Source organism: Podarcis filfolensis (assembly GCF_964270895.1).
Source record: "Podarcis filfolensis genome assembly, chromosome: 14".
Taxonomy (NCBI): Eukaryota; Metazoa; Chordata; class Lepidosauria; order Squamata; family Lacertidae; genus Podarcis; species Podarcis filfolensis.
Genome location: NC_139616.1, coordinates 31,970,015 through 31,990,323, shown reverse-complemented (window position 1 = coordinate 31,990,323; position 20,309 = coordinate 31,970,015). Strand labels below are relative to the sequence as shown.

The 20,309-nt window shown below is 42.6% G+C and overlaps 1 protein-coding gene across 38 annotated transcripts in view; it reads left to right on the top strand.

Annotated features, from left to right (window-relative positions):
• The window catches only part of RBFOX1 (RNA binding fox-1 homolog 1), a 1,446,067-nt gene that overhangs the window by 1,344,993 nt on the left and 80,765 nt on the right, over positions 1-20,309 (top strand). For 32 of the 38 annotated variants that reach the window (XM_083585208.1, XM_083585181.1, XM_083585184.1 and 29 more), the window contains one exon: positions 13,773-13,853. The exons of the other annotated variants lie outside the window; for them this stretch is intronic. In XM_083585208.1, coding sequence (XP_083441334.1) covers positions 13,773-13,853 — 81 coding nt within the window. The remainder of the gene's footprint in view (positions 1-13,772; positions 13,854-20,309) is intronic. 38 annotated transcript variants of the gene reach the window in all.

Genomic DNA, 20,309 nt, shown 5'->3' with positions numbered 1-20,309 from the left:
TGTTCCATTAAAAAAACAACCTGAGCTTCAGTTCACACATAGTTGTGCACAGACATGATGCTACATTTGGCCACCACCTTGCTTTGGCTATGGAGGTCTGGGCCCAATCAAAGGCTCATGTATGTATGTATGTATGTATGTATGTCCCTTGGGTGGAATATATAAATGTAAGAAAATAAAATAAATCCTACATGGAGAAGGGTCTGTGTGAAGGAGCCTGAAGATGGAGTCCAGTGGAAGGTCTGGGGGAATTGGACAAGAGATTACAAAAAAAAGGCAATACAGTATCCATCTTCAAATACCTAAATGGCTGTCACATAGATGATGGAGCAGATTTGGTTTGCTGTTGTTGGTCTGGAGGCTAGGGACTGAACAATGGGTGTAAATTCCAAGAAAGGGGCTTCCATCTAACCTTTGGGAAGAGCATCTGTTCATCTGTGAAACAGCCTGCCTCTGAAGGAGCCAGTCTCCTCTTTATTAGAGGCTTTTGAGCAAATGCTGGATGACCAGGTGCACTATATGTTTAATGCAGTATCATACCATTTTAAACAGTCATGCCTTCTCCAAAGAATCCTGGGAACTGAGAGTTCCCTGGGGAGCGGAATTGACTGGTAAACCACTCTGAGAACTGTAGCTCTGTGAGAAGAACGGGGGGGGGGGGGGGGCTCCTAACAGTTCCCAGCGCCATTGCTGAAGACTTTCAGTCAGTGCATGCTTCAGTGGTATGTCGTCAGATCATAAGAAAAGTCCTGCCAGATCAGAACTTAAGTCCATCTTGTTCCCACACAACAGATAGATGGATGCAGCTATTTCTGGTCTGCGTTTCTGTCAGGGAACTGCCATCAGAACAGGGGTGGGAAACAGAGGGGCAGTTGTGTTACAGGGAGCCTCCAAAAATCTTGTGAAGCAGTTCCTCTTCCGGTGATGAGGAAAATCCCACCTCCAGTGGGGAAGAGGTGAAAGGACCAAAGGATGCTGGTAGCAGCCTCAGCGCCACTAAGAGGCCAGGAGGGAAGTACGCCCCTTCCGTCGCCCACCCTGCGCAGAAGTCTAAAGCGCAAAGAGGAAAGGAAAAGGCTGGGTATAACGAGGCTTTTATGCTGGAGGAGGTCCAGGAAACAGGCACTCCCGGATTTTGCTAGCGATTGAGGCAGACATGAACTTTGGGGTTTTGCACTGTGAATAGTTTGCACCTAAATAAAACCTGTAAAAGACAGGTCGGAGTCCAGCCTGGTTACTCATGAGCAGCCACCCTTGCCATCTGACAGTTACTTTTGTATTTTTTTACCCATAAATCCATTCTGTTCTATTTCTGCATTAATATGAGGTGTTTTTGTTTGCTTCTTAAAGCATCCAAGTATTTAAATTCATATATTAATATGGCTTTAACAGCATGTGGATGTCTTCTTAGAAGTACAATTTGCGTTGCTGCTGCTGCTGGTGTTACAATTTATTAGCCATCCTTCACCCTAAGGTGCCAGGGCTGGTTACAATTAAAACACAATATTACTATTTAAATGCAATAAGATACAGTATTAAAAACATATTAAAACTGCTTAAAATAATAGAAAAAGTTAGTCCTAAACTTATTATTAATATTATTGATTTATTAAATGTGCACTGTACACTAAAGATAATTTTTTTAAAGAATTCAAAACTCAAAAATAGCAAATACATTTGAAACATGACAAAACCCCTGTAAAGATCCAGTTCTCCAGCTGGGAAAGCTTTTCTAGAAAATTGATTCTAGAAAGTGCAGATAGTAGGCCAATATTATTGGCCTACTCTTTTGCGCCAGACAGTTTGGGACATGAAGGAAGACCAGAGCGATATCTTGTTTTCTCATACATCTGTCTTCAGCTCTAGATAACAGTGTTGCTGTAACTTTAATCAAATTTACTATGTACCCACCTTAGTCAAACAGAGCCCATCCTGAATAAATCAGAGACCTTGGTCACTTGATAGAAATGGCTTTGGGTTAATGACAAATATCATAATATGCCCATAGTATAATCATTGATTTTTTTCTCTCTCAAGCTTCTGTTGAATTAACTGTCCAGTTTCTAATTGCCTTCAAAGAGTAGGCCACAAAGAGTTCACATATTTTGAACATTAAAATCAATACTTTCAATCTCTCTAGAAGGTAATTTTCTTAATTTACTGGACTTTCCTCTAACATTTATTTTGTCTCTTAATTTAAAAAATGGCAGGTTATTGATTTTGGCATGCAGCCTCAGGAAGTTCCCTGGTGAAATTTTATAACCAAGCCTGGGGTATTTGGCCCTTCTAATGGGAATCTATAGTTACCATTAGAATGGTATTAATTTGGCAGTGCAAATGATAATGTCTGCCCTGCCAATAAAAGATGTAGAGTTTCTTCTGGTGTTCTAATTACTGGTATGGATGCATGCCTTAGATCAGGAGTGGCAAAGCTCCCCCCCTCCTCCCCTTTTTTGGTTTGAAGGATACATTTGCTCTTGGGCACAAGCCAGTGGTAGGCGGCGCCAGAGCAGTGGATGTTAACTGTTACCTTTGCACAGTAGACTACACTTCAGCCATACAAAAGCCAGTGGTTTATACACCCTGCTCACATCTGTTCATTGTCTCCCCATGCAAGTAAGAGGCATTATCACAGTTCAGCGACCCATTTCAGCCAGCCAAAAACTCTCAAGGAGAGTATAGAGATGAGTGTGGCCTTGATGGAGGAGTAATGAGACAAAGTACAGTGAGAGCACACTAACCCACCCCAAAAATTTGTCAGTTTTGAGGCAACAATAAAGTTGACTCAGACCTAGTTTTGTTTTGTAACTGCTCATGAAAATCCCTGTGTTAAAGGACCTGTGGAAACACAAGGAAGTTGTTCAGGTCACAATGCTCTAGTGGAAATATTAGCATACTCCGTTTCCAAAGAAAGAATACTATATCCAAAGTGCATGTTTAAAGTTCCCTTTACAACAATAGATCATCACAGAGCTATTATCCGTTCTTGGAGTGGGCTATTCAACAGCTCTGGGAAGTGGGTCATGGTTGTTGTTTTTCTGTAAATTTATTTATTTAAAATAACAAAGAAACATCAAGCTAGGTCATTATTATTTCCCCTTTTTACATACAGGGAGCTGAGGCTAACATAGTGCCTTCCTTGTTGCAAGAGTATGCCTTGAATCCAAGACTTTCTCACTGTACATTGATATCCGTGTGACATGATAGCTGCAATATGGTGTGTTGGTTAAAAAGGGTAGGATTAGCATCTGAGATGTAGGATCATAACTGAAGATGACTTCAGGATAAGACTGTGAAATCTCATGAAAGACAGCAATGTGATGGAATGGTAAGATGGTGAGGGAGACGCTGGTTCCTATCACAACTCAGAAAGGACATTTTCTGAGTAACGTTGGAACGGTCTCTAATCCTCTGCCCTAACCTACTCCACATGGCTGCTGTGAGATTGAAATAGAGGAGGAAACCATGTATGTTGCCTTGAACCTCTTCCAGCAAAGGTGGAATATAAAGGTGGGCCACCCTTGGGGTACTGTGTTTTTTAGGGTGGTCTCACCCATGACTCATGACTGGCTCTCGGAAGGTTGCCTAGAAGGGATTGTTGGCCCTTGGGCTGGAAAGGTTTCACCACCCCTCTTGTAGGGTATTCTGGGAAGTCCCCTATGGCACCCACCTCAGTTCACACAGTGTGCAGAAAGTGCTGTTGGGCCTCAGAATTGTTCTATGTGAATTGGGTATGCATAAAGCACACCCACACACCCCCAGAATATAGGGAGCTGCCTTATTGGTCCATCTAGCTCAGTATTGTCTATACTGACCAGCACTGGCTTTCCAAGATTTCTGCCATCAAACATACCCAACTCTCCCTGAAGATGTGGAGGACTGAACCCAGGACCCTCTGCAGGCAAATCTACTACTGAACTATGATTTTTGCATTTATGACCATAGCTGTATCTTTGCAGTTCAGGGAGAGACTTGTAGTGGTAGGCAAGCTTTCTTAAAGAAAAGTTTATCCTCCTTTGTAGATCCCCTCCCCCACATTGAGGAACCACTGATAAACTTCCATGAGACCTCAAGGTTTACTGGAACACAGGCTAAAAAATGCTGCAGTAATGTTAGAAAGAACTGTAAAATAATGTTACGGATTTGGGGCAGAGTGGTGTTGAAATAGTTGAGATGGCTTGTTTGATTGATGCCAGGCCGACTGATGACTGTCAACCACAGAGTGCAACATGACAGTAAACATCAAGGTAAAGGAAGTTGTGTTTTAGATCCCAACATTGTCATGTTTAAACAATGTTGCATGGAAAATCCAAAATGCTTCATAGTCAGAGTGAGAAGTTCTCCCCCCCCACACACAACTACTAAATGATGAAAAATTTGGCCACTTTGGAAATAAAGATGATATATCTGCAAAGAAACTGTTGATTTAAAATATCTTTAATCTTGATAAATAAGTTTTTTTAAGGGTAGAGAAAGAAAGAAAGGAGAAGGTTATACAAAGCTGTCAGTCTGGCACTGATGAATGGTGAAATCACCCATTTCTCAATTGGCGGTGAAGACACACACCACAAGCCTTTACCGTGTTGTACATCATAACTGCCAACTCATTTCTTTGATTAAATATTCCATCAGTGCAGGCTATAAGGCGGCAAACCTTAACAAGATTCATACAACGCACCTCTTGAATACGCATAACTCACTTCCTTGGAAGGGGAGCACCCTGCTTGTGGAAGAAAATTAGAATGGAGCTCAATTACTCCGTAAGACAAGATCAAGAGACAAAAGTGGGAAGTGCAGAGACACCCCCCCCCCAAATGCAATGCAAATTTAAGATATAGATATGTCTTGACAACTCCAAGCTGACAATTAAAGTCAAAAGTGGAGCCGCTCAGTGTAAATCAACTCCGAAACCTTGAGCATCGTAATAAATGGCAAGGGCTACTTCTGTCTTCCTCCACCGCCCACAATTATTTGGTAAAAGCAGACTTCTTATTCTTACAGGTTATGTTACTGTAAAAGTTCAAAAACTAAGAAATGTTTAATGACATTTCTAAATCCACTCACCTGGGAGTGAGCCCCATTGATTCTAATGGAATTTACATATGAGTAGACATGTAATTGGGTTGCACAATGAACCAGTGGAATTCTTGCAGCATGACAAGGCATCTTTCTTAAACTCAAGTTGGTTGCTGGAGCTTCTCATATCGAAGTATTGGTATGCTGAACAGAAGCTTCGTGGTGGGTGAGGCGGAGCCTCTGTACTCGCTTCCTGGTATGCGGGTCACTGTTGCTTACCAGGAGGTATTGGGGTATGGTGGTGGGGAGTTCAATGAGATGCAAATGCACTGAAGTGAGCACCAGATTGGCTCTACCATTGCAATCACAACGCACAGATTCCCCCATTTCCTTGCCTCTTCCCCTCTCCTCCCTGGTAACGCCCACTTGCCAGAAAGCTAGCACAATGGCTCTGCCCCTTACAGCCAGCTGCTTCTGCAGCTGATAGAGGTGCAGTCTAGAACGATGTGCAATTGGTCTCTCAAAGTTCTGCACCCTAATTGGGGACAAGAACATTATTTCTCTCTCTGGGGGAGGAACTACTTCATCATTTTTTTCTTGGGGGTGAGAGGCATTTCTCAACAATTCATCAGGTGCTGGACTGAAGATTCACATTCAACAACATTCTCCCACACACCCTTACTCTGTAGTTGTGTTACCCTGACTGTAATGCTAGCTCTTGTCTACCATTTTCTAATGTTCCTTTTACACTGGAGAACCTAATGCTCTATGGCAGGGGTCAGCAAACTTTTTTCAAAGGGGGCTGGTCTACTGTCCCTCAGACCTTGTGGGGGACTAGACTATATTTTGAAAAAGAAAAAAGAACGAATTCCTATTCCCCACAAATAACCCAGAGATGCATTTTAAATAAAAGCACACATTCTACTCATGTAAAAACACGCTGATTCCCGGACCATCCGCGGGCTGGATTTAGAAGGTGATTGGGCTGGATCCAGCCCCCGGGCCTTAGTTTGCCTACCCATGCTCTATGGAACTGGGGCTTTTAGACTGATATGCCAGCATGTTGCCCTAAATTTCATTTATGTCAGTGGGGCATGGTGTAACTCACCCTTTACACTCATACCTGCTTCTGTCCCTCCATGAAAATTACAGTAAAGAATTGTATGCTGGTATACCGTCCCAAATTTTGTCAACTTTCTCCCACAATTTTCATGGTTAAGGAGACTGCAAACAGATTGTTTTCCTGTAACCAAAAAGCACAGAAATGAGCGCTAAACTTGTGATATGTTTCATTAGTTTTCCGGAAGTGGCTTCTAAATTGTGCGAAAGCTGTATTCTAATGCAGAAATTAACAATTAGTAAATTGTTGGGGAAATGCAGTAAACTGAATGCCACTTTTATTGCTGTTACTAGTAGAAATGGATCTATAGATAGTCATTTGGAACTCGTCCAATCCAGTGCATTTATTTCGTAAGGGGTGTACCCCCATTTGTTTCATTAATTATGAAATTAATGTACATGCCTAGTGCCGATGGAAAGCCAGATGGGTGCTTCAATGCAAATTACTTGAACCAAGGGAAGCTGTAGATCTGGGGACTTCACAGTAAGGTTCTGGGTTTGTTGCAAAATCCCCTATACAGATTGGGATCAGGTCACTTCATTGATCATTGAGTTCCGCAATGCACTCTGTGTGGTGCTGTCCATGAGGTAGGTTCAGAAGCTGCAACTGGTGCAAAATGCAACTGTCTTGACTGTTCAGTGGGAGAGGAAACAGTGGAACCTCGGGTTATGTACTGCCCTCATTACGAATGCTTCAGGTAATGAGCTCCACTAACCTGGAAGTAGATGCCTCTTGTTGTGAACTTTGTCCCAGGATGAGAGTGGAAGTCGCACGCCGGCGGCAGCGGAAGGCAGCATTAGCGAAATTAGCATGTTACGAATGGTTTTGGGTTAAGAACGGACCTCTGGAATGAATTAAGTTTGTAACCGGAGGTACCATTGTACTGCCCAAACATTACCCCACTGTTGGCAGAATTGCACTGCCCGCCACATAGCTACCGGGCTAATTTCAAGATGCTGGATTTAGTGTATAAAGTCTTTGAAATTTTCTGCATTAAAAGTGGAGCCTTCAATGTGGGGGTTCCTTAGGGTTCAATTTATCCCCCATGTTGTCTAACATCTACATGAAACCACTGAGTGGGGTCATCTGGAGTTTTGGAGTAAGTTGTCAGCAATATGCTGATGGCACACAGCTCTACTTTTCCTTTACATCTGCAGGTGATGCAGTGGAAGTGCTAGACCAGTATCTTGCCTTGGTAATGGACTAAATGAGAGCCAGCAAAGTGAAGCTTAGTCCAGATAAGACTGAGGCACTGTCAGTGGGTGGTTCCCTAGACTGGAATGGATGGGAGGTTGCCTGCTCTTAATGAGGTTACCCTCCCTCTGAAGGAGGGGGCACATAGCTTGGGGATACTCCTGGATCCTTTGCTGTAGCTTGACACTCAGGTGGCCTCAGTGGCTTCGGCTGTTGGTCCAGCTGCACTTTTATAAGGATAGGGATAGCATAACTTCTGTTATCTATGCTCTGGTAACCTCTAGATTAGATTACTGCAACACATTATACATAGGCCTGCCTCTGAAGACAGTTCAGAAAATGTATTTATATCCCTCCTCTCCCCCAAGCTGACATACAACATCTAAAAACATTATTATAAAATGCATTTAGAAGCAGCAATTAAAATACAGTTAGCCCCAACAGCAACCCAGTGACCTGCATCACCTGTTCCTTAGATTTCAAAGGGTGCCTAAATAGGAAGGTCTTGGCCTGTCAGCAGAAGGATAGCAAAGAGGGAACCAATCTTAGTGTTATTGGGAACAACTTGCACAATATGACAGCAGCCACAGAAAAGGCTCTCTCTTGTGTCACCACCAACCATGATTCTGATATTTATGGGACCAAGAAAAGGTGCTCACCTGGGGAATTTCTCACCCAAGCAGGTTAATCTAGTGAAATGTGATATTTCAGGTAGTCTGGGCCCAAGCCATATAGGGCTATGAGTTGTGCCTGGAAATAGACTGGTAACCAGTGAAGTTGTTTTAACAAGGGAGTAATACGTTCCCTGTAACTGGCCCCAGTCAGTAGTCTGGTCTACAGGTTTCCACTTAAACTTTGCCCTATCCAAGTCACTTACCGGTAGATCCTTGGTAGCATCACCTCCATGATTGTTTCCTCCCTCTCCCCTGAGGGCTGCTCTCAAGTCTGAACAGTAATTGCACAGTTGTTGGCAATATGATTAATACATGTAGAGCATTGTTGTACAGTTGCTCAGTGCCCTGTATTCCCTCAGCAGATTAGTACCTTAACACCAATTATTTGAGAGATCCACTGGGAGGGACAAGCTTAGCTAAAGGACTTTGATACTTGAAATATTGTTGGGAATGTGGCTAATCCTTTGCAAGGCTATGCATTGGATCAGGTTCGTGATTTGCAGCAGTTCAAGAGCTGAGGAACACGATCTGACATGTTGCATGATGCAGCTCTGTCAGGGAATGGTGAATTTTAATACTCCCCCATGAAAATCCATCAAGGCATTCCTCATGACATACATGCGTGAGACTGCACCTTCATAGCATGCAAAGAGCCCTGTTGGATCAGGCCAAAGCCCCATCTAGTCCAAAGTTCTGTTCTCACGGTGGACAACCCACATACTTAATGGCAATCCTATGTATAGGTGGAGCATCCATTCGTGATCCCCAGTGCCTAGCGTTCAGAGGCAAGCTGCCGCTGATATTGAAGGTTTTATATATAGCCATCAAGACACATCGCCGCCACCACAGTCATTTAGGTATCCTGGTCTCAAGCTGTCTAGGTCTTTGTGTCTTGAACTTTGACTGATAGCAGCAGCAGTAGCATAGCATGACATCAGTATTCTTCCCCAATGAACAGTCAAGATGCTGAATTTTGCAGTACCTGCGGTTTCTGGGCCAACTTCAGTGGCAGCCCCACATAGAGCACTTTGCCGTACTCCTGTTTTACTGAAACAGCTGTTAAAAGGCACTCCTGGCCACTGAGGTTACCTAGAGAGAGTGACACAGGAGCGCAAGAGGAGCACCCTGCTGTCTTGGAACCTGCTCCTTCCAGGGAAGTACGACCCTGAAGAAGGTGATGTAGACATTATTTCCCCTACAAAACACACAGGCTAACGGTATGATAAATAGTGTTCGATTAACCCTGACCTAGATCTAAATGTATAACCAATTAACTAATTTTAATTTCTCAAAATAATAACAGCTGTTGGCATTTTTCTTTGAATAATCCTTGTTTAGCTTCCATAATAGTGTACATTTTAATGAAAAACTCATTAGAATGTAACATAGAGCATAATTAATTCCGGGTGATTCTTTCTATGTAAATAGCTGCTGCAGATGCCGGATTCCATTTTCTGCTGGCTTTATTAATTTTTCATACACCAATATTTCAGCTGTAATGGGTTGTAACAGCTCCTCAGAAGTTTTAGGAATGCATTAACTATCATCAGAGTTGTTAATCTAGCTGGGGTTTTTTTACCATTTGTATGATAATACTTCAACACTACATTATTAGTGTTTTGTTTTGTTTTTTTAAAAAAACGGCAACAGCTTTATTTTTTAAAAAAGGTTTTGAAACGTCTATATATAATTAACATAAGTAATATTAAACAATATCGGGTTAATTTGTATGTATTTAGAAAGCAACTTAATCCATTTTGCTAACAGCATCCTGGAATAAATTTGCTAAGGGTGGGGTGGGTTGGAAAAGAAGAAACAGACTTTTTATTGTAGGAAAAAAGAAGCTACAAGAGAAGAAACAAACTAAACAACAAATGAGAGAAATAACTATGCGTGAAATATAATAATATTCTGTAAACTGTAATAGATTGTGTTCTGGTATCGTGATCTGGTATTCTTCATTTCAAACATCACCTCATCTGAAAACTTCTTAGGTTTAGGTAGTCCACTTTTCAGAAAGAAGGGACAGAACCTCAGACCCAGAAGCTGAATGTGGCCCTCCAAGACTCCTCTTCTGGCCCTCAGGACACTTCCCAAATCACATCCCTCATTGTTCCTGGATTGCATCCTGCTTGGGTATTTTTGCCGGAGTTGTTTTTACATTTTGATAATGCTTCCTTGCTTCTGGCAGACAAATCACCCTGTGTTCTGTATGCCCACCATGCACCCAACTATCTCTGTTCCTACTGATCCCCCTGCCTCTAGAGAAGTATTATCGGCACAAGAACATACGGTAGCTTTACATCAGCCTTCTAAGGAACTGTTTACCTCTTCCTCAGATGGCCCCTCTCCATCCCCAAGACCTTCATTCTCCCTGAGAGCAGGGGAATTAACCGTCATGTGAGTGGGACACACTTATACCATCCCTGAAGGCCTCAAACCTTCAGCATCTCTGCTTCCCTTAGCTTTTTCAGGTCTGCCACTTTGGCCTCAAAGGGAACATTGCAAGAGAGCCAGGAGCTCATTGCACATTGGGCAAAACCATGACTTCTATCCAAAAGGGAGATAGTTTATATATGTATATGATATTGCAAAACACAGGAAAGCCCCACACAGCCCTGCTGGCTTCCTGTCTGCATAATTGTTTTTGTAGTTTACATTTGAACTCTGATCATGCTTCTTGCTTGTCTAGATGGAGGGTAGAGAAGGATGTATGAGTAAATTAGTATTTGTTGCCCACCACACTTTTGCCCCTGGACCCGCCTACCTCTGGCACATTGCCCTCAGAAGGAAAATGTTCCACATCCCTGCCTTAAGGCCTAGCTGCCATTCTTTCAGCCTCAGTTGCCCATCTGTATCACAGGGGTAAAATCCCATCTATTTGGCAGGACTGTCATGAGAATCACTGAGCGAATGTGCATGAAGTGCTTGGAACAGTGGAAATGGGATATACAAATGCAAAAGTACCATTAAAAAAATGTCCCTTGATTAATTGGACGTCCAAAATCACCTAGTGAGCAATTAGTTACATCTTGTCACCCTGGCGTCTTTACCATTAAGGTAGTAAATGAGGATATTTTTCTCATTAACCATTTCAGTGGCAAATGTGTGGATGAAATGGGGATTCTGATCAACACCTTTGCACATTCAGTGAGTGAGGAGATATGGGATTGTTGTGGCATGCTTAGACCTAACCTCCACACATTCATTGGAACATTTAAAGAGCCACTGCATAGGCAGCTATAAATACAGAGAGTTCCCTCTGTGTGACTGGGAAACCCTTGTAAAGTAGTATTCCAGATCACTTAGGGCCTAACTACATGTTACCCTAGAAGCATCGCTTGCAATCACATCATGTTTTCTTTCCTTTAACACTGTGGCAAAAAAATTCCTCTGTGGGTTTTCCCCCTCACCATTCCCCATCAATAATAATAATAATAATAATAATAATAATAATAATAATAACAATAATATTAATAATAATAAATAATTTATTTATACCCCGCCCATCTGCCTGGGTTTTCTCAGCCACTCTGGGTAGCTTCCAACAAAACACTAAAATTAATAAGAGAAGAAAGCACATATGAAAATTATCTAAGGGGAGAGGGCAAAGCGGTGAAATTTGCATGGGTTGGATGTAAGGGTTTTTCTGTTTTTATCTTACTTTCAATATGGCCATGAGGTGTTTGTGAGTCTTCTTTCTTACATTCTAACAAATCAGTCTGCACTCTGCAGCGCTCCTTAGTGCCCACATTTCAGTTAAAATCCAGGAGAAGAAATCATGAGATGACTCCTCTCATGGGACTTTTTTCAGATCAGGAAGTGTGGGCAGTCAAGGAGGCTGCAGAGTGCCAGAGAAATATTTGATGGAAAGAAAAGCACACATACTGTCCTTGTCCATCTCGTAATGATAAAGTATGCTCAAAATCTGCACTCCTTGAAATTCTAAAGAAATTTCCAAGTGCCTTGAGAATGAGGCAGAAAATAAGAAGGCTCATTTGTAGAGGAAGAAACCCTTTGAGAAACTGGAGGACATGATTTTAACACAGCTCTATTTCCCCCTTTAATGTCTATTAATCGTAACGGGCATACTCTGAGTATGAGTAACATTGGATACATCCCACAGTTTTTTTTATCTATTAGCCACAATGGCTGTGTTCCACCTTCACTATTGGAGGCAGTATGCCTCTGAGTGGCAATTGTTGGGAATCACAAGTAAGGAGGGTGTTATTGTGCTCAGATTCTGCTTGCAGCCTTCCCATTGATGCCACTGTGGAAGAAGATGCTGGACCACATAGGCCTTTGGCCTGAACCAGCATCCAAACTCTTATATCGTTCTTGTGTAGTCAAAGGAGGTGCGGGGAAAGGGTTAACCTTAAGAGCTGTGTAAAAATATGAGTATAATTGAATAAATTGGGGGTGAGTGTAGCAGCATGATGGGTGTATGGGTGCAAATACATTTTTAGCTATCCTGTAAGGTGTAGACAATGATAGGATTAATAACACAGAGCAAACCGGGTGAAAAGGAAGATGGTATCTTGGGTAGAGTGAACATTTTATGCAGTGATAAGAAAAGGGTCTAAAATCCCCCCATTTGTCTAATACTTAAAGGTATACAAGTCCTTTGTGTTCAGTTATCTTAACACTGGAGGCAACTGAACTACATGTTAAAGTCCACAAAATGTATTGCTCATCCTTTCTAAATGAGAGCTCACTGAAGCAAACAACCCCTTCCTTTCAAAATACTTTCCACTCTGAAAAATAACCCACCATACTTGGTCATTGGATGGAATGAACATTAGTCTGGACCACTGCAACCTTTTTTTTTGGGGGGGGGGGGAGAATTGATAGGACAGGTTCAACATCAGCCTAGATGTGGAAAGAGTTTGAGAAAGAGAGAGAGAGCAAGTGGCCACTTTTACTACTCTGGGGGGTGCACCTGTCCTGGCCTCCCAACATGAAATTAATATATATTTTACATTGGGATGGTTGGAGTGTCAAATTGTCAGTATGTAATGCAGGCTGCAGCCCCAGTCAGTGCTAAGTGAAAGCCATTTAGTCAGTGGCGTAGCGTGGGTTGTCAGCACCCGGGGCAAGGCAAGTAATTTGCGCCCCCTAACCCGTGGATTTTAGTAGGGCCAGAGAGCTGCGAGTGCGAGCACGCCCCCCCCCCCAGATGTTGCGCCCGGTGCGGCCGGCCCCCCCTGCACCCCCCATGCTATGCCACTGCATTTAGTAGTTTACTTGTTGCACTGGTGGGACACAGTTGCACAAGGGAAATGGTGGATTAAACCAGAAACAGCTATTTTGCAACAGAAACCACAAGTGCATTTACAAAAGGTTGTTGTGCAGTGGGATACACAACAAGAACCAGCTGTTGTGCATCAAGCCTCCGCTAGCATTTGTTGTGCAACCTTTAAACGTTGTCATCCGTTAGCGCAAGGGCTCGTGTGCCAGCAGACAGAGAATGCTGGATATGGTCACATGTCTACTCAGAAGTAAGTCCCATTCACTTCAGTTTGGCTTACTCCCAGGTAAGTGTGTGTGGGGGGGGTAGGATTGAAGCTTTAGTGTACCTGGAAAGTTTTTGGTGGTGGTGGTGGTTCTTTTCAGCCAAAGGCAATGCACTTTTCATAGCCTCATCATGTTGGGGTGTTTTTCTTTCAACTTAACTAATTTAGCTTGAGTGTTCCCAAACTCAGACCGTGCTCTCTTTTCTTCCTCTTTCTCTCTCTTTCTCTCTTTCTCTCTCTCTCTCTCTTTCATAGGCAGGGTGCTGCTGTGCCAGGCAAACCAAGAGGGATCTCCCATGTACAGTGCCCCCAGTTCACTAGTATACACGTCCACAAGTAAGCCAGTCATTGCAGCTCTTTTCTTTTTTGCTTTGCCTGTGAAATGTCAATTTCAGCCCCTTAATATCTCGCAAAGTTGAAATGTGATATACAGAGAGAAGTGATGCAAATGTTTGGCTGCTGATCTGTTTGTCATGGCATAAGCTTAAGAAATTAACTTTTGTTGTTGTTGCTGCTGTTTTCAACCATCCGAAAGTGGTTTTACTTTTATTTAATTGGCTAGTTGATTTATGTACTGCTTCATATTTCAGCAGGAATCTCTAAGCAGTTTACAAGTGCCAACAAAAAGGAAGCAATGTAAGAAACAGAATGCAAAGTCCACATTCAAAACCATATTAGTAGTAGTAGTATATACTGCTTAAAGCCATAATAGGCTTCTAATTACACCAGTTACACAAAATACTATTACTACTGCTACTGTTGTACTAATAATCATAATTCCACATTTAAACTAACAAAACTACTCAAACAATTAACAATTGATTAATCAAATAATTTGACTTAATTTAATGTACATTGCTCTAATCAAAACAAAGTCCGCTCCAAGATCACGAGAGGGGGACAATAATTTCTCCAATAACTTCAGAGTAGGGGGGTGGTTGGGGGCTACCACTTCCTTTAATTTTTTGAGGATGCTATCACCCCATTTCTCTTTTGTGGGGGTGGAAAAAAACTTTCAAGCAAGGGTCTTGCATTTCACACTGCAATATATGGCTCTCTCCAATGCCTGCCATGTTTCTGGAATGATGTAATGTAGCGTCATTCCCAGGCCACTCCAGAAAGCGCAGCCTGCTGCATCCCACTAGGAACAAGATGCTTTGTGGCAATTGCCAGATCTGGGATTTTGGCGCAATGTGATCAGTACAATGATGATACACCCCCCCTTTCATCTAATTCAGATGATGATGCTTAACTAGTGTCTGAGATTGGTAATGGACTGTATCAATAATTCTTGACAAGAAAGAGGTGCTTTTGGTATGCAGCTTGTCTGACTCTGGGAATGGTGTGTTGCTGGTTCTGAGTAGGGCTGCACTGCCCCCCATCAAGGATCAGGACAGTCATGAACTATTGTGGCTGCCCTTCAAGACATTTAAAAAACACACAAACCATAAGTATTAGCCGCGGCAGCCAAGCTAATAATCTGGACTGCTATCTAACATTGCTGGGTGGCTGTAAAGAATCTGCTTTTCTCTGAATTTCAGCTCTCCAAAGAAATTGAGTGTGCAGAAATGTTTGTTAGGGGAAGGTGCCCATAAAAATGCATATATTAATAAAAAAAATTGCTTTATTGTAGGAAAATGTCCTTGCGAAATGTGTGTATTAGGGGAAATGCTCTCTAAAATTCTATTGGATTTTCAGGAGGACTTATTTTGTACACAAAATTCACAAACTGATGAAGAAATGCAGCATATTGGATTTGAGCAGTGGTGGCTTGTGAACAAGAGAACTAGTGGGGTGGAGAGCAGGGAGCCCAAAAGTAGGGGGCGCCAGAACCAGTGACAAACAGGGCCATCTTCTTCCTTTCTAAGTTATACAAAGGGCAACACTGAGACTGAAGAAGAGTAATCTGACAGACAGTGTCACGCCCCCCTGCACTGGTCATAAGGAAGAAGGCAGCCAGCTGGGGCTGGCTAAGAACAGACTTTGATTGGTGGGGCAATACCGCATTTGCCGTAATAGACCAGCCTTCACTAAATTTAAGGTTGGAAAATTGAGAAACTAATAAAAACTGAAATGGACAGAGGGTCATACATCTGTCCCCTAGTTGATACAGTAAAGGCTTCCACACAAGAATATGTTACTCAGGTCTATTACTGTTGTTTCCTACAGCACAATTCAATATTTTAAAAAGTGGAGAAGGGTAGATGGAGAAGATGCAAAATCTTCTAAACCCTATCTCACGGTGCTCCAGTTCTTTCCATAATTGTCTGAGAAAACTTCCATCAGTTTCTGTAATTAAACTAATGGTCTAAATGAATTTCCAGATCACTAGCTATTCATTCCAATATGTCATTACACTGAGCTCAATTAATAGAAAGTCAGTTTACAGCCCATTGTGTCCAAAAATGCTATTCCATTTCAGCTGTTTTAATTAGCAATATTCACTCTGCTCTACTGCCAATGCCAGCCCTTCCATTCAGTCCACACAAACTCATTTGATGTGTCCCGTTGTCGGACGTTGGCGCTGTTTGCTGTTTGGCATTAAAATAAACAGAGTGAGACATCTGATAATTAAAGCTCTAATGTCTTTCTCACTCTTAAAGTTCATGGGCCCTGATCCAGTAATTTTAGTTCAGGTACAGAAGATGGCCCTATCCAGAAACCCGCATGTGTTTCACAGGCCGAGCTCACCTGTTCTTTTCAAAGGAGAGAGTTAGGAGTGTGTGCATTAATCTGTTCCTTCTGAGTGTTCAGTTGATTGATTGATTGATTGATTGATTGACTGACTGACTGACTGACTGACCAACTGACTGATTGGGAAGCCTGTACAGTGAAGCACACCTAGGACTCTGGGGTGAAAAGACAGACTGATGTTTATGTTGATAAACAGATACCGCTACTGCAGGAAGGTAAACTATGTTTCCATGCGCTCTGGCTTCCGTCATGGTCCTCCATGCACCAGATTTAGTCATGCTGGCCACATGACCCAGAAAGGTGTCTGTGGACAAACGTTGGCTCCCTCTGCCTGAAAAGCAAGGTGAGCGCCACACCCCATAGTCACCTTTGACTGGACCTAGCCATCCGGGGGTCCTTTACCTTACCTTGAAGTTATTTCCAAATTACATCCTAAGTGAAACTGGATGTAAATTTTGAGAACCTTGCCAGGTTAAAAATCTCTATAGGTTGCAAGGCACGTTAAACTATGGGCTCATCCACACTTCTGCCTAGAAAGCATGGGTCTGAGTGGTTTTCCACTTGTCTCGTGCTTTCTAGGCACAGGTTCAAGCAGTTTTGCCTCCCACCACCTTCCCCCTAGAAAACCTGCTCTTTAGCTCTAAAGCAGAACAAACGGAAAGCTGTAGAAAACTCCAAGGGCCAGATAGTGAGATCTGAGGACTGCATTGGCCCCTGGTCTGATGTTCCCCATCACTACAGTCATACCTTGGAAGCTGAACAGAATCTGTTCCGGAAGTCCATTCGACTTCCAAAACATTCGGAAACCAAAGCGGGCTTCTGATTGGCTGCAGGAAGCTCCTGCAGCCAATCGGAAGCCACGGAAGCCCCACCAGACGTTCGGCTTCCAAAAAAAGCATTCAGAAACTCACTTCCAGTTTTTGATCGTTTGGGAACCGAAGCGTTTGGCAACTAAGCCGTTCGAGATCCAAGGTACGACTGTACATTACAGTAATACCTTGGGTTGAAGTAGCTTCGGGATAAGTATTTTTGGGTTGCATGCTGCAGCGACCCAGAAGTAACGGAGCGTGTTACTTCCGGGTTTCGCCGCTCACTCATGTGCAGACGGTCAAAATGACGTCACGCGGATGTGCAGAAGCGGCGAATTGCGACCCGTGCACGTGCAGACGCGGGTTGCATTCGCTTCTGGATGCCAACGGGGCTCCGGAATGGATCCCGTTCGCATCCAGAGGTACCACTGTAGAGGGATACAAGCAGAATAGAAAAGCTGTTTCATAAAGCCAGTAAAAGCGCTTAGGGGTTGCCAGACATCCCTCAGTAGCATATACAGATGGTATTTCTTCAGAAGCTGCCTTTTCTCTCTCCCCCACCTCTCCCTTGACTTGCACTGTTCTGTTCCTTTTGGAAAATGTAACCCAGCTACCGCCCGACAGTCTTCTGGTATTCCTCCAAACAGCAGGCTTGTCTTGATATTTCTTTCACAAAAATACATATGACAGATAAGTAGCCACTGTGGGATACTTCTACCTTGTGCCAGAGAGATATTAAAACAATAAACCATGTTGCTCTGGGATTTTAGGCTGAAAGCAACAAGGCAAAGATGAGATAGTTGTGAAAGGTGGGGAGGCAGTCGCTTCACAAGAGTCCCCAGGAGCCTGTGATACCACTGACAGGGAAAGGTTTCGAATGTGACGTCTTCTTAAGTAGATTGTGAAAGAGGCTCTGACTACCTTAAATCCTGCTCTTCCATATTGGGGGGGGGAGAGAACTGCACCCAGTTATTCATCTAGTTGATAGGCCTCTAAATCTAAAGTAATAAATCAGTTTATTAAATCAAAAAATATTCTGCCTGTGTGTGCGCGCGCATTTTCGTTTTCCTACACTGTGCATTTATCACAGTGATTTATTAAAATTTCTTTCTTAGCCGCTACTAATTTACACAGGAACTTTGAGCACAATGCAGCTTATAGGTAAAGGTGGGAGGGGAAATTCGTTTCATTTTAATGAGAACTTAACAGATTTGCATTTCCTTAAGAAATCCACAAAACACAGCTATCTTTTGGAACCTGGCTTTCTCTGAATGCCGTTCTTCAACCAAAGAATGTGTACAAAAATGTGCATATTGGTGGAAACTGTGTACAAAAAATGGATTCTGTTAGGGAAGACTGCTTGTAGAACAAAGTGCACATACTAGGTTTAGATTTGTGCAGTCCTTTTTTCTGGGGGGTACACAGGGGTATGCATACCCTAAACATTTTGTGAATCTAAGTTTGGCTTCATTGAGGGGCAGTATTTCAATATGAGTAGGAAAATGAGAGTACCCCTAAACATTTTTAAAGAAAAAAAGCACGGCATTTTTGTATACAAAAAATGTACATCTTTACATCCCATATTTTTTTCCAAGGAGCTTGCAGTGGCATATGTGGTTTTCCCCGGCCCTGTGAAGTTGGTTAGGCTGAGATGCAGTGACTGGTCCAAGGTGGCCCAGTGAGTTTCACATGGCCAAGTAAGGATTTGACTCCTGGTCTCCCAGGTACTAGTCTGGTCTGCACCACCACTGGCTCTCCCAGTGAGAAATGCATGTGGATTTTCATGCTGACTTCTTTTAAAAAATCAAATGTATGCAGAAATGTGGTGAACTGAATTTAAGTTTGGAAGAAAGAAAGTCCGTGAGAACCTGAAAATGATAGATTTGCCTATCACTGCTTGTAAGCTGGTTTTCACTTCAGGTGGACCCATACAATCATCTTTGGCTTTCAGGAGAGGTGACACATGTGATAACTGGTGCTAGTCATGTTGTCGATGTGCTCACAGGGTAGGGGGAGAAGTTGCCACAGTTACACAAAACCATGGCGGCAGGATGTACAATGAGCCAGCTCATAGTTAAACTACCCCCACTGATTTAATTGGGATGATTAAGCATGTGCTGAAATCTGTTCTTAATGCAGCCAGTGCTGATTTCTTGTGATTTTGTAGATTTTCTATTTACAATTTATACATTATATTTTTATGTGTTGGGAGCCACCTTTTGAGGACTCGGCCCTAAATTTACGTTTTATGTTTTCATGGGCACTGTTCAAAGAAGAAAGACAGTTCTGTCCTGCAGACCTAGAACAAGACACACAAAGGGGAAGGGGGAGATCATTGATTTCAAACGACATCCAGGAGCTGCTGTCATAGTCATTTCAGAAGTGACCTAGCCATGATTCCAGAACTCCTCTGACCTGCAGAAGATCACCTTATGCACCCCAGGATCCTCACTGTCTTGAATACATTTTGTGTTCACTGGGTATAGACTAAGAATTTATAAGCTGGACAGTCTCTTAATTCATAGCACAGCTATGAACTGAACTACTGAAAACAAAACAAGATGTAGCATAGGAGAGTTTGGAGACTTGTGGGTTATAGCCAACTAAATTCTGCTCAGAATAGACCCATTGTAGTTAATTTAGCATGACTAATTTAGGCCCATTAATTTCAGTGAATTTACTCTGAGTAGAACTTAGTTGGATACCACCCATTTGTCTATTAAAAGGTAACTATGTGAACATGGTTAATATCTAATGCCAAATAATGCAGTGTACAAACACCAAGCATGGTTCCCCACTCGGGGGTGGGGAATCTGTGACCCGCCAGATGTTGTTGGGCTGCAACTCCCATCAGCCCCAGCCAGCATGGCCAATAATCTTGGATGATGGGAGTTGCAGTCCAACAACATCTGGCGGGGCTGCCCTCACCTTTTTAAATGAAAGCTTAGTGAATGATGAAAAATACTTACTTCCCATGGAAGAGGACCTTTTCCTCAAAGTAATAGGAGCCAAAATACTTTCCAGATTGTATGTATCAAATGATTGTTGGCAAATGCCTTTGAGAAACCTGAGTGCTAAATTGTCTACATTTCATTCATCACATACTTTCAAAGATTCCGTTTCCGGTGGTTGTCATTCAAGATCGCAAGTGCGTCTGAGATTTTTCAACTGAATTTGACAGCATTCCTTAGAGACATAAAAAGAGCCATTAACTTCGTGCAAGACACCTTAATACATGGTGGTACAACAAAGGAAGGCCATCATAAATGGATGGTCATACGTCTTCAAT